The sequence below is a fragment of the Sceloporus occidentalis genome, unplaced genomic scaffold, assembly GCF_023333645.1.
Source record: "Sceloporus occidentalis isolate IW3139 unplaced genomic scaffold, rSceOcc1.0.p SCAF_2, whole genome shotgun sequence".
In the NCBI taxonomy this organism is placed as follows: Eukaryota; Metazoa; Chordata; class Lepidosauria; order Squamata; family Phrynosomatidae; genus Sceloporus; species Sceloporus occidentalis.
In genome coordinates, this window is record NW_028316982.1 from 19,390,388 (window position 1) to 19,405,091 (window position 14,704).

At 46.6% G+C, this 14,704-nt stretch overlaps 1 protein-coding gene across 8 annotated transcripts in view; it reads left to right on the plus strand.

Annotated features, from left to right (window-relative positions):
* The window catches only part of TNIK (TRAF2 and NCK interacting kinase), a 361,859-nt gene that overhangs the window by 165,584 nt on the left and 181,571 nt on the right, over positions 1–14,704 (plus strand). For all 8 annotated transcript variants that reach the window (XM_089508843.1, XM_089508847.1, XM_089508849.1 and 5 more), the window contains exon 3: positions 5,174–5,230. In XM_089508843.1, coding sequence (XP_089364969.1) covers positions 5,174–5,230 — 57 coding nt within the window. The remainder of the gene's footprint in view (positions 1–5,173; positions 5,231–14,704) is intronic.

Consider the following 14,704-nt stretch of genomic DNA (forward strand, 5'->3'; position numbering starts at 1 on the left):
GTCATTTAAATAGCACACCTCCAAAGAGACCCGAAGCAGCTTTATTTTGGCAGCCTGTAACAGGCCTCAGTTGAGCTTTTGGAGACTTCAGCTCCTTTCCTCAGATCTGAGGAAGTAGGCTGAACTGTACGAAAGCTCATGCTACCAGCTTCTTTCTTTCAATTAATCTACAGCGTTCCTTTGTATATTGATTTTCCAGACTAGCACAGCTATGTTTTGAAAGTTTTTTCCTTTTGGGGTTCTTGACAATAACTAACATAAGATAACTAAAATAAGTATGATAGGACCTTGGTATCCACTGAGGACCTGCCATGGATATCAAAATCCATGGATGCTCAAGTCCCTTTATAGACAATGGCATTGTAAAATGGTGCCCCTTAAATAAAATGGCAAAATGAAGGTTTGCTTTTTGGACATTTTTGTATGTGAATATTTTAGAACTGTTTTTGTTTGAATCTGTGGATACAGAATCTGTGGATACAGAGAGCCAACTGTAGTTTCAGCTGCTTTAAAACAGCTACTGAATGCTACAACCCACTGGCTTGTAGTACAAAACATGCTTTCCTCTCATCTACATTGGGTCCTTTCACACTACACAGTTATAGCACTACCATTGCATTTCATCTGTCATGGAATCCTAGGCTCTGTAGTTTGGTGAGGTGCTAGAGATCTCTGGCTGAGAATTCTAAATTCCTTTTCCTAAATTGAAAATCTCAAGATGCCACAGGTTGGAATTATGACAAAATGAAATCACATTGTCATAACTGTGTAGTGTGGAAGGACATCTTTACCTCTGTATCCACAACAGAGCATGAGATAGCATACGAAGAAACTGATACTCTTTCACTTCCTTTTGCTGTGGCCAAATTACCTGTAACTATAGACTCAAAAGCAACTAACAACAACATAAAGGCTACATTTAGGTTGCAAAAGAACTGTTATTCCCTCAGTGGTTGTAGTCTTAAATGGGTTATGCCATCATTATCGAGGGGAAAAATTAATGAGAAATAATCTGTTGATTGCAGTGAGTTACTTCCACTTTCTGTTATGGAGGTTGGCACAAGCCACCGTTCAGACATTGACAGTGTGCCTGCTAGATAAGGGCTATATTTCTAAGCGGAGTTATCTGGAAGCATATAGTGAAGAGTTACCTGGAAGTAATCTGGAAGTATAGTGAAGAAAGGGATATAACTGAGATACAAATATGACTAGATAAAAGCATAAGTTACAAATGTGACATCCAAACTGTGGCAAAGAAAAAAGCTGTCACTGTTAAAAGGATTTCATGCTGCCACTGCCCAACTGTTCCTGAATCACTGCCCTCTTCTCATAGTTGGTTACTGCTCCCTACTTCTAAATAAATGTGAAGAAGTGCTCATAACACAAGAAGTGTCCCATTGTGCCTCAGAAACAAACATGTCTGCCTTAAATGTGAGCTGCAAATTACAGTGGTAATGTGTAATACCTGACAAATCACTTTGGGGTCCTTCTTCCTGTTTCCCCTTAGTTTTTCTGAAGAGTAATTTGAATTCTAATATGATTTGGCATTTCCCCCTCAGTATAAGAATATGACTTTTATTTGCAGCTTCTCTGAAACTGTAAGGGTTCCTCTTGTCAGAGATTGACAGTTATACTGGGTTACTTCATTTTGTTCCTTGTGGAATGAGGCTAATCTGCTAATTCTTCCATATCCAGAACCTTATTTATCATGAAGGTGTCAGCTCTGAGGTATATAATTAGACACTTTTATGTTCAGCCACAGATTAAATCTTTGGGCTAGAAATTTAAATCCAGAATGAAAGAACAATAATTTTAAATTCTTGAATCCTCTGTGTACTTGCCATTATTGACAAGGTGAAAAAGAGTCTGAAGCCTTGGAACCAAACTAGACAGTTTCTGGAATGCATTATTACTTTTCACCTGCCTCTGTGGTTTAATAAATAATATCAGCAGAAAGGTGTGTGTGTTTTAATCCTAATGATTTCTCCTCCTGAATTTGCTATTATTATGCCGGGAGAGGTCTCTATGTCTCCCTTAAGGAATAACAGCTGAGGAAGTGAGAATCATAACTGCACTGTCTATATATGTGGGGTTTTCTTTCCAAAATATGATCTCCGTCTGGGCATCGACAGGGGAAGTGTGACCCTGTTGGTGCTCTTGGACATCTCAGCGGCATTCGATACCATTGACCATGGTATCCTTCTGGAGCGACTGAGAGAGTTGGGTATTGGAGGCACTGCATTGCATTGCAGTGGTTCCAGTCCTACCTCTTGGGAAGGTTCCAGATGGTGTCGCTTGGGGACAGTTGTTCGGCCAAGAGGGAGCTCAAGTCGGGTGTCCCTCAGGGCACGATTCTGTCCCCAATGCTGTTTAACATTTACATGAAGCCGCTGGGTGAGATCATCCGGAGACATGGGGTGGGGTGTTATCAGGAGTCTGATGACACCCAAATATATTTCTCTATGTCTCGGACTGATGCAGTGACTAAGGATGGCATCTCTCCTCTGAATGCCTGTCTTGGAGCGGTAATGGACTGGATGAGGGAAATCCGACTCAAGCTGAATCCAGGTAAGACGAAGGTACTTGCTATAGGAACCCCGAATCCAGGAATGGAGTTGTGTCAGCCAGTTCTGGATGGGATGGGGTCACACTTCCCCTGAAGGACTTGGTCCTCAGTTTGGGGGTGCTCCTTGACTCGTCGCTCCAACTGACAGCTCAGGTGGATGCAACAGTCAGGAGCGCCTGTTATCAGCTTCGTCTGATACGCCAACTGCGTCCCTTCCTGGAGCCGAGGGACCTGGAAACAGTAGTACATGCACTGGTAACCTCTCGACTGGACTTCTGCAGTGCGCTCTACATGGGGCTACCCTTGTGCCAAGTTCGTAGACTTCAGTTGGTACAAAATATGGCAGCCAGATTGTTTACAGGAATTTCTAGGAATGACCATATAACACATGTCTTGAAGTCCCTGCACTGACTGCCTATTAGTTTCCGGGCAAAGTACAAGGTGTTGGTGATTACCTTTAAAGCCCTACATGGCTTGGGCCCAGAGTACTAGAGGGAACGCCTTCTTCCCTATTGTCCGCCCCGCACACTAAGGTCCTCTGGAAGAAATCTACTACAGCCAAAAAAATCTAGGCTAACATCAGTTTCCCAGAGGGCCTTCTCTACTACTGCTCGAAAAGTATGGAACGACCTGCTGGAGGAGATCCGTCATATTTCCACTCTGACAGCTTTTAAGAAAGCACTCAAGACGGATCTCTTCCGGCAGGCCTTTCCAACTTAGTTACCCTCCCAAGATATAGAGATATTTGTCCCCTCGTCTGTCTATTCTTCCCCACCTATCTTTCTGCCTATTTTTTGTTTAATGTCTTTAAGGTTTTTATACTGTTACTGTTTAATTCTGTTTTAGTAATGGGAATGGGGGGGTAAGTCTAGGGTTTGATTTTTTTTTTTTTAACTCTATTGTAACTTTATGTATTTTATTGTTGTAACCTGTCCGGATTCTTTGTGATTGGGTGGGCTAGAAATAAATCATCATCATCATCAATATCTATTATTATTATTATTATTATTATTATTATTAAATACCTTCTATTTTGCCACAGCCTTGATCCTGACTGGGCCTCCTATAGATGCTATTTTTTTGCTTTCAAAACACTGACATTTGAAATGTAGGTGCTCATTCCATGAATGACATACCTGATTCTCAGGCTCATGTCTGATGTTGGCATAGCCAGTGCTACCCTATGACTAACTGCACCATTCTCAGAGAAAGCAAATTTTCCCACAGGTATCCCTAATAGATTTCCAAACTTATCTTTTTAACTCAGATCTGATTCCTTTCACGTAGATCTGAGAAAATGTTTTATCATCTTGCTACTATATAAGGTGGCATGAGCCAGCATGGTTTAGTGGTTTGTGTGTTGGTTGGACTATGACTCTGGAGGCCAGAGTCTGCCTGGCCATGGAAACCCACTGGGTAACCTTGGGCAAGTCACAGTCACACAGGATGGCAGTGACAAACACCCTCTGAAGAAACTTGCCAAGAAAACCCTGGGATAGGTTCACTTTAGGGTGGCCACAAGTCCGATATGATGTGAAGGCACACAAACAACAAGGGGGTAATGCTATGTGGATGAAAAGATTATCTGCATAATTATGTTTTAATATAACTATTTGTGTTTTTATTTGTGACTGCTTTTGAAGCTTCATGTTAATTGTCTTGATTCCCCGTTTAAGGAGAAAGGCTGAACATAAGTCCAAGGAAGAAAGGAAAAATACATGTTTATGGGCATATTATCTGATGAGGAACCATGCTGTTTACCCAACCCTAGTGGATCATGAAGTGATGGTGTTGACTGCTAATTTGGTAGATAGTGTTTTGGAGGAAATGAAGCCACTATGTAGATAATACCGTATATACTTGACTATAAGTCGACCTCGTGTACAGGTCAAGGGCAGGTTTTGGGGACAAAATTGTGGATTCTGATATGACCCGTGGATAACTCGAGGGTAAAATTTAGGGGCATGTAACAAAAGATGCAAAAGATAAAGCAAAGGGAAAACAATGCCAAAAAACATACAGAATTCCAGCAGTCATAACTGTTTGTGGTCATACAAAAGGTTAGATGTATGAGAGAATAGAAGGCATCAATGCCTTTAGGACAGATTACACTCTTGCCTTTCACCAGGGGATGCTTCCTTGTTTTATATAAGAAAGTACAGTTCTTACATTGACCCATGGATAGGTCGACTCAGGTTTTTTGGGTCAATCTTTTGACTAAAATTTTTAGACTTATACATGAGTATATACAGTAAGCTATATTGAGAAGAGTAGCCCTGTGAGAGCCAGTGTGGTGTAGTGGTTTGAACGTTGGACTATAATTCTGGAGACCAGGGTTTGAATCCCTGCTCAGCCATGGAAACCCACTGGATGACCTTGGGCAACTCATACTCTCTCAGCCTCAGAGGGAGGCAGAAGCAAAACCTCTGTGGTATGTTTGCTTTTGGGTGGTCATAAGTCAGAAATGACTTGAAGGCACACAACAACAATAACAACAACACCTCTTTCTGAAATTACCAGACCTGGTGGACTGGTAGATTTGCTGCTGAATTCTTGGCACCAGTATGTAATTTTAAAAAATAACCTATTTTGTTTGTTCTGTTCTAGGGTCGTCATGTTAAAACAGGGCAGCTTGCAGCTATCAAAGTTATGGACGTCACTGGGGTAACGTATTCTTGTTTTTTGTGGGTTTTTCAGGTTATGTGGCCATGTTCTAGAAGAGTTTCTTCCTGACATTTCGCCATCAGTTGTGTCTGGCATCTTCCCACCCCTTGACCTAAAGTCAAGGATGCCTCAAGAATCATCTTTCACACTACAGCAGGAATAAGGAACCTGTCACTATCCAGTTATTGATGGACTACCACTCCTGCCCCATTTGACAAGCTAGCTGGGATTAGTTGGAAATTAAATCTACCACTATCTGCATGGCCATAGGTTCCTCAGCTACTGATTGATTGTTAAGTGCCATCAAGTTGGTTTCAGCTTAATGGTGACCTTATAAATGAGACACATAAGAGACATTCTGTTATTAACAACCCTTTTAAGATCTTGCAAACTCAAGGCTATGGTTTCCTTAATTGAGTCTATCCACCTGTAATGTGATCTTCCTCTTTTCCTACTGCTTCCCACTTTACTGAACATTATTATCCTTTCCAGTGAGCCATGACATCTCATAATATTACCAAAGTATGATTGTTTATATCTCATAATGTATCCAAGGGTTTCAGGAAAGCATTGAAAAAATTCAATTAAAATTGTTTAAAACAGTAAAAAATAATTTTTTCGGACTGAAAGCATGTTAACCAATGTGACAAATTAAAACAAGGCAGTTTAAAACCAGTTTAAAACCATTTAAACCCATGTATATGTGTAGATTTGGATGATTGATCAATTAGGTCCTAGAAGCTTTAGTAAGTAGCCTGTATGTATGTGTGTATGTATGTATTTAGTTAGTTAGTTAGTTAGTTAGTTGCTGGAATGACACCATTGTTCATGCCGATTGGGTGTCTAAGGGGAAGGTGTTCCTCAACTGGGGCACCAGAAGATGTCCTCCCACAGTGCTTTGCTCCACTGAGGGGGCTCTCCAGCAAATCTCTGTCTTTGGGCAACCTTACAAATTAGATGGGACTGATTATGTTTTAAGATATTGGAGTTACAGTGTTGTGCTTGGGGGGAAATCTCATAAAAATGTAAAAAAGAAAGAATAGGTGATTGCATGAACGATCGCTGTGATAATGATACATCCTCTCAGAAACTGAAAATCTTAACACTGAAGAAGAAATTATCATCTTTGTTTCTATAGAGGTGTTCCTACTTTTGCTGGAAATTCTATTACTACAGCTAAGAGGGATGGGAAGGCATTTCAAAACCATTTCTTGTTTGATCCATCCCTTCCACAGCAGCTTTTGAAGGACACTTCTACATAATCCACTCAGATACAGTGTGGAGACATAGGGAATGATATAAAGAAAATAAGCTACTTTCTTCTTTTTCATTTGCCTCCTGCTACTGGTCTTCCATATCCCACCTTTACTGAATGGGAGCTTTCCAAAAGGAATTAGACTAGATTTCATTTCATAGAATCATAGAGTTGGAGACCCCAAGGAACATCCAGTGCAACCCCCTGCCATGCAGGAACTCATAATCAAAGCACCCCCAACAGAAGGCCATCCAGCCTTCATTTAAAAACCTCCAAAGAAGGAGACTCCTCCACACGTTGAAGGAGCTTGTTCCACTGTCAAACAGTTCTTACTGTCAGGAAGTTCCTCCTAATGCTGATGTGGAATCTCTTATCTTTATCCATGGAATGCTGCCGTGGCTATATTATTTTGGTAATATTAGGGGAAATAAATAAGTTGCAGCTTGGTGTAAGAAAGCCTTTGAAATACAGAAGTCTTTAAGTTTTGTTCCTCACAATAATTAGCTACACAAGAGCATGCACACAGCTGTTGTATAGTTAGAAAATGTCCTACTGAAAATGCATGAATATGGCCACTGTGGAATTTACATGACAAAAAGAGCAGGGATTTTCAAGGTATTAAGCTTGTTATTCCTTTAAGAGAAGACAAATAAACTGTATGCTTGCCAAAGAGCCACAGGGGAAGATAGTATAAAATTACTAAAGCTTTTGGAAACATAAGCACTTTAGGGGTTACTTAATAAGAGTCTCACTTCGCTCAAAATCACACACCATTTTAAAGCTTTATTGTTGCATTTCTTGCCTGGAAATACAGTGTGAGATTTCCAAAAGAGCTTGTATTTAAGACACAATTAAATACAGGATTTAAGCCAACTCCATTTGTTCTTACTCTTATTCTGCAGCATCAACAGCTCCCCCTCCTTTTCTCTCTTTCACATACACACCTTCTTCCTCCTTGCATAGAGATGTAATTCTACTGCAAGTTTCTTTTCAAAGGTAGCAAATAGTAATTTTAGCAATTTTCTTCCTACTGTGAGAAAGTCTTCGAAAACAATGTAGTTTTCAAATGTTATTCACAATTGGGAGCTTATCTGTGCAAAATTTGCACATAGTGGTTTTGCACAGAAATATTTCAGTGCAGAAATATTAATTCATTTGTCAAAAATGCTATTTTCTGTGCAAAACAACCACATGTGAATTTTGCAGAGAATAAGTCTCAGACTATGAAGTTACTCATAAGTCCAGGATTCTTCTTGTCAAGGTTTCTCAGTACTTGAAAAATGAATAGTTTCACATATTCTTTCCACCCCTATTCTCTCTCACACACTCTCCTCTCTTTCCCTTCTCTCTTTTCTCTCTGCTTTAACATTTCTTTTAACTTTATAGATGTTTTTGCAGCCATTTTGCTTTGAGGTTAGACACAGATGTCTTTGACTTGCTAAATATAACTGCCCATAATTGGCCCTTACTTAAATGATACATTTAAATGTGTTTTTAAAACTTATCACTTTAATTATAAACATTTGATTCTTCTTCGTGGTCTCTGCAAATCACACAAATGGGTTTATTCTGCACCTGCGCAGCAATCCTCGGAAACTTCTAGAATCTCCAGGCAGAAAGCAATGTATCTTTCTGCAACTTTTTGGCGGTAGCCCCGCCCACCCATATATAAGGCCCCTGGTGGTCTGCTCCTCTTCAGTTCCTTCATTCCGCCGCACTAAGCAGCTCGAGGAACTTCGCTAGCATTTCGCTTGCTCTTTATGTATTGGAATCTCTGGCTAATTTGACCTTCGGACTTTCTCTTGACCATTCTTTCGGACTTCCCTTTGGCTTGATGACTTTCTCTGATTTACGGCTTGACTTCGGACTGGTAACGGACTTCTCTTACCATGGCCTCTTTCAAGCAATGCACCAAGTGCGGGGTGAAAATCCCCAAGGCCGACGGCCACGACAAGTGTGTCCTCTGCTTGGGGGAGGCACACGTTCCGGGCAGTTGTGCCCACTGCAAGGCCATGTCCGCCCAAGCCCTCAAGAACAGGGACCGGACACTCAAGGCCACCCTCTATGAGAGGGTTCTCAGCCAGCCTGGCGGCTCTGGAGCCTCTGGGGATGCGGATGCCCCCAAAGCCCCCAAGAGGAAAGGGGATAAGCGCTCCGACCAGGACAAGAAGCGGGCTCGCTCATCCTCACCGCCTTCTAAGAGCCACTGCAAGGGGCCCCCAAGCACGGTCTCAGTGCCTCCGCCTGAGTCGAGGCCAGTACCGTCAACATCGCCTGTCGCAGAGCCGGTGAAAACCCCGACTCCGTCTGTACCGGCCCCTTCCCAGATGGTGCCGCTTGAACCCAGAGTCCTCCTCACCAGCCATCTCTCTGTACCGGCAGACAGCCTACAGATCGTGAGCGTGGACTCTGAATCGGAGGGAGAGCTCCACGACTCTGATGCTCCACTCTCTCCTCAGAGGCTGAGGTCAAGATCTCCCTCACCCTCACCAAGGAGAAGGCCATGCGCTGCCTCACGGGACCGGGCTACGCTGGGGGCCGAAGCTGATGAGGCTCTGGCTGCAGACCATCGTGACCCTGCAGAGCACGATCGGGACCTCTTCCAGGCGTTCCCGGACCTTGTTTACGACCAGCACACGGACAGTACCTCATCCCGGTTGACCCGTCCTGCCTGCGTCGTAACCTCTGTGCTCAATCACGGGCCCGTTGTCCGGATGGTGACACCCCCCGCCGGGACGACCGGGACGATTTCGGGACATCCGATCTTCTCTCCAGACGGCGGAGCCCATCTGCTTCGAGGTCTGGCTCGGGCTCTCCTTGTTCCGTGTCTCCCATCTCAGATGAGGACGCCCCGTTTGTGCCCGAAGGCCCATCTGTCCCGTCGCCCACAGATGACATCCGGGCCTTCGCCGACAGGGTCATACGGATGGCCGATGCTCTCAAGTTGGAAGTCGCCCATCCAGAGGATGATGCCCTTGACCCAGTGGAAAGGAGAATCCATGGCTCTGCTCCAGTTCCACCAGCCCTGGCTTACCTCCCGTCCCTGGAGAAGATCGCCAAGCGTTCTTGGGACGCCCCAGCCACCATCCCGTCGACTTCCCGCAGGATCGAGAACCTGTACCGGGTTACTCCGTCTGCCCTGTCCTGGCTGTCAAACCATCCCAAGCTGAATTCAGCTATTGTGGAGGGAGCCCAGTCCACCTTCGCTCCCAAAACCTCATCTTCGCCTGTCGACAAGGACAGCAAAAAACTGGACGGCCTTGCAAAGAAATTCTACGCCTCGGCGGCTCTCGACCTCAAGATCGCCAACTACGCGGCTTGCATGGGTGCCTACGTCCAGTTTCTGGTGGAGAAGATGGACCCCACCCACCATTGCTGACTTGCCCGATGACAGGAGGCGTATGATGGCGGCTCTCAGGAATGAGATCCGCCTGATGGCTGGGCAGCAGATCATCTCTGCCAGACACTCCATGGACTGTGCATCCAAGGTCCTCTCTGGCTCCATAGCTCTCCGTCGCTATGCATGGCTCCGGTCCTCAGACCTCACCCCTCAGGCGAAGGTGGCTATTGAAGACATGCCCTTCGACAACTCAGGCCTCTTCAATAGGGACATGGACGAGAAGCTTAGCTTCAGGTACTAGATGAAGTCCGCGGCTAGAAAGCACGGTATGTCTTCCGCACCATCCAAGTCTCCCCGCCAGAGGTACCCTGGTCAGCGCCCCTGGCACCCAGGAGGCCAGTACCGCTTCCAGCCCCAGGACCGTCCTTACCACCAGGACAGTAATCCTCAGGGCCGATCCTCCCGGTCGCCTGCTCCCCCACCTGACAGGCGTCAGTCTTCCCAACCCAGATACCAACAGGGGTATAGGAAGAAGGATGGCCGGGGCAAGAAGAGGTTCTGATGTGTTCCTGCGCACCTCGTCACCTCCAACAGGCTGCGCCCTTTCTTCAACACCTGGGCCGCCATCACTACAGACTCTTGGGCACTTAACATCGTCCGCAGGGGCTATGCCCTAGAGTTCTCTGAGCTCCCACCAACTGGAGCTTTTGTTTCAACTGTCCCCTCGGACACCCTTCTTGACGAAGTGCGCACTCTTCTAGACAAAGGCGCCATTGAACCCGTCTCCCCCTCTGAGTTCAAGCGGTGCTTCTTTTCCAGGTACTTCACCGTACCGAAGAAAGACTCTGGCCTTAGACCCATAATGGATCTTCGGGCCCTCAATGACTTTATTGTTTACAAGAAATTCAGGATGGTAACCCTTGCTTCTATCTTAACACTCCTACAGGAAGGCTACTGGTTCGTGACGCTAGACTTAAAGGATGCCTACTTTCACATAGCGATCCTGGAGGACCACCGCAGGTTCCTCGCTTTCGCTGTCGAACACCAGGCATACCAGTACAACGTCCTTCCCTTCGGCCTTTCCACAGCTCCAGGGGTCTTCACCAAGTGCATGGCACCTGTGGTGGCATACCTGTGTCAAAGGGGAATCACAGTCTTCCCATACTTAGATGACTGGCTCTTCGCAGCGACTTCCAAAGACACTCTGCTCGAACAACTCGAGTTTGCCCTGTCGCTCCTTCAAGCATTGGGACTACAGGTCAACTTCGACAAGTCCAACCTGACTCCTACCAAGCGCATCAACTTCATAGGAACCACGCTGGACTCTGTGCCAATGAAGGCATACCTTCCAGAGGCAAGGTTTCAGGCCCTCCGCGCATCACTGCAGCCCTGCCTGCGTCAGAGGCGTCTGCAGGCCCGTGTGGTACAAGTCGCCATGGGACACCTGGCCTCCACCACCTTCGTCACACCGTGGACCAGGCTAAGGCTCAGGCCCCTGCAGTCATGGTTCCTATCCGTGTTCGACCCCGTCCGAGACACGCCTACCAAGCTGCTCACCATCCCGAGGACCGTACAGAAGTCCCTTCGATGGTGGCTCCAGCCCGACAACGTCTGCGTGGGAATGTCATTCCTACCCCCGCAGTTGGGCCTCTCTCTGACCACGGACGCCTCCCTGCAGGGATGGGGCGCCCACACTCTGGACCTTACAATAAAGGACAAATGGTCACCGGTGGAAGCCACTCTCCACATCAACGTCTTAGAGATGCTGGCTGTGGAAAAGGCACTCAGAGCCTTCCAGACGGTCCTCACAGACAAGGTGGTGCTTCTTCTCACCGACAACACCACGGTCATGTACTACCTCAACAAACAGGGGGGTACAAAATCGAGGACTCTGTTGGCAGTCACCATCCGCATCTGGGAGTGGTGCATACAGCACAAGATCCTACTGCAGTGCATCCATCTGCCCGGTGACCAGAACAACCTTGCAGACCAACTCAGCAGGTCATCTTCCACTTGCCACGAATGGAGGCTGCATCCAGAAGTGGTGACCCAACTCTTCAATCGCTGGGGACCTCCTCTCCTGGACTTGTTCGCCTCCCGGCTGAACGCTCACACACCAAGATTCTGCTCATGGTACAGAGAGCCCGGATCAGAAGGAGATGCCTTCCAACTCGTGGACTCAAGGCCTCCTGTATGCCTTTCCCCCATTTCCTCTGATCAGACAGCCGTGGTTCGCCCCTCTCCTACAGCGGGCACAGGAGCATCTCCGACTGGAACACCGGCCCGACCTACTTTCGCTTCACGGCGGGCGAGTCCACCATCCTGAGATGCAGTCTCTCCCATTGGTGGCATGGAGGATTCGGTCCTGAGCACGCTTCCATCCGGTGTTCAGGATATCATCAAAGCAGCACAAAGACCATCTACACAAAGGTCCTATGCCTACAAATGGGATAGGTTCCTTGCCTTTCTGCAGACAAAGGGCATTCCACCATCCCGTGTCTCCATCCCTGTGGTCCTGGACTTTCTTATGACACTGACAGAAGCAGGTCTCTCCCTGAGATCTATCAAGTGTTACCTGTCTGCCATTTCTTCGCACTATTTGTTTTGAAACAAACTTTCTCTGTTTGGGGACCCTCTCATAAAGAGGTTCCTTAAGGGATTCAACAACCTGCATCCACCTGTCACGGACCCTTCACCGCAGTGGAGTCTAGACACCGTCCTGGCACAGCTGGTGTCTAAGCCGTTTGAGCCTTTAGCTACCACGGACCTGAGACTCCTGACCTGGAAAACGGCCTTCCTGGTAGCTATCACGTCAGCCAGCCGGGCTGGTGAACTGTGTGCCCTGAGGGTGGACCAACCTTTCCTCCGTTTTCATAAGGACAAGGTGGTGCTCCGTACAGACATTACCTTTTTGCCCAAGGTGGTGTCTGCTTTCCATATCAACCAGGACATTGTTTTGCCGACTTTGGCTCCTAATCCGACCACGGACTCTGAGCGCCAGATCCATACCCTGGATGTCCGGAGGGCACTGGCGTTCTGTTTGGACAGAACTGCTGCGTCCAGGCGATCGGAGAGACTTTTTGTATGCTACTCCGAAGCCAAGAGAGGGCTGCCGGTCTCACCACAGAGGTTCTCCAAGTGGGTGGCCAACACCATCCGTCTCTGCTACGAACTGGCCAAGAAGCCCTTGCCAGGTCGGGTTAGAGCCCATGCAACTAGGGCGGTAGCCGCATCCTCGGCCTTTTTGACGGGGATTCCCCTTGAGGATGTATGCAAGGCTGCTGTCTGGTCCCAGCCATTGACATTCATGAGACATTACAGGATGGACGCCAGGGCCAGACAGGACGCAGCCTTTGGGAGGGCAGTGTTACTTTCTGCCATGCACTGAACCTATTGCACTGTAAATAAATAACACAGTTGTTTGATTACATACTTTATTCTCTGTTTTGATTATTGGTTATTGACACTCCCTCCTCCACAGACTATAGCTCGCTAGTCTAAACCCATTTGTGTGATTCGCAGAGACCACGAAGAAGAAGAACAGGTTGCTCACCTGTAACTGTGTTTCGTCGAGTGGTCATCTGCGAATTCACACAAACCCGCCCATCCATCCCCTCAGTGTCTGCTCATTTGACAACGCTTGTTGCCGTGCTGATTAGCGACTCATTCGGAACTGAAGAGGAGCAGACCACCAGGGGCCTTATATATGGGTGGGCGGGGCTACCGCCAAAAAGTTGCAGAAAGATACATTGCTTTCTGCCTGGAGATTCTAGAAGTTTCCAAGGATTGCTGCGCAGGCGCAGAATAAACCCATTTGTGTGAATTCGCAGATGACCACTCGAAGAAACACAGTTACAGGTGAGCAACCTGTTCTTCTCACTTGTAGCTTTAGTTCATACCCTTCAACATGTTAAGCACCATCAAAGTGTGGTCAAGATGGGGAAAGTTATTAATAAGGAATAACCTGCAAGCTATGTCAGGCTACATCAGCATGCTTTTGCTTTAGCCTACTGGGAAGGGCAAGATTCCTCACCCTCATGTCCTCTACCCTCACTTGAATTAAGTGATTGAAAGCTACTTTTGCACTATAAACTCAGGCGCGTTACAGACCGCCCAGAAGGGGCATTCTCGCGCCGCTGCTGGTTGCTGCGTCCGGGAACCGCAGCATCCAAACCATGTGGTTCCCGGACACAGCAAAGAAGAAGCGCCGAAATGGTGCTTCTTCTTCCACCCCGGATGAGACGCCGTGAGGCACTACTCGCACACTCGCAGTGTCACATCCGGTGCGCGACGTGCGGATGCTATGCATCCAGCATGTAAAGATGGCAGCGCCCATATGTATAGGGCGCTGCCATCTTTACTCCCTCGTCACCTGCTAGGAGTGAGGCCGGTGTGAACGCTAGGTCCTCGGCCAACCCCTAGCACGTCATGGGGGCGCCGGAAGAGCCCGTCTGTAACGGGCCTCAGTTTGCAGCAGATGAAGTAAGATGAAAGCTAATGGGGAAGTGGGAGGAGGGACATTTTAAATGCAACTGAAAAAGTGGGATAGCAGAAGATTAATCAGAACTGTCTTTGCCAAATTGATATGTAAAGAGAACTTGTAGCACTTTGGGACTAACTGAAAGAAAGAAATTGGCAGCATGAGCTTTCATAGACTTAAGTCTGCTTCCTCAGATACATTTACATTCTACAGACTAACATGGCTATATCTTTGAATTTTGCCAAATTGGTACAGTTGGAGGATTGGTATTTTAGGCCCAAATTGCCAGATGATACAGCATTGTGTAGGTTTCAAAAGTGTGTCCCCACAATCCCATTCCAGTTAGGCAGCCCAGATTGAGATCTTGGAATGTTTGATTTGAAAAGGAAATAGTTGATT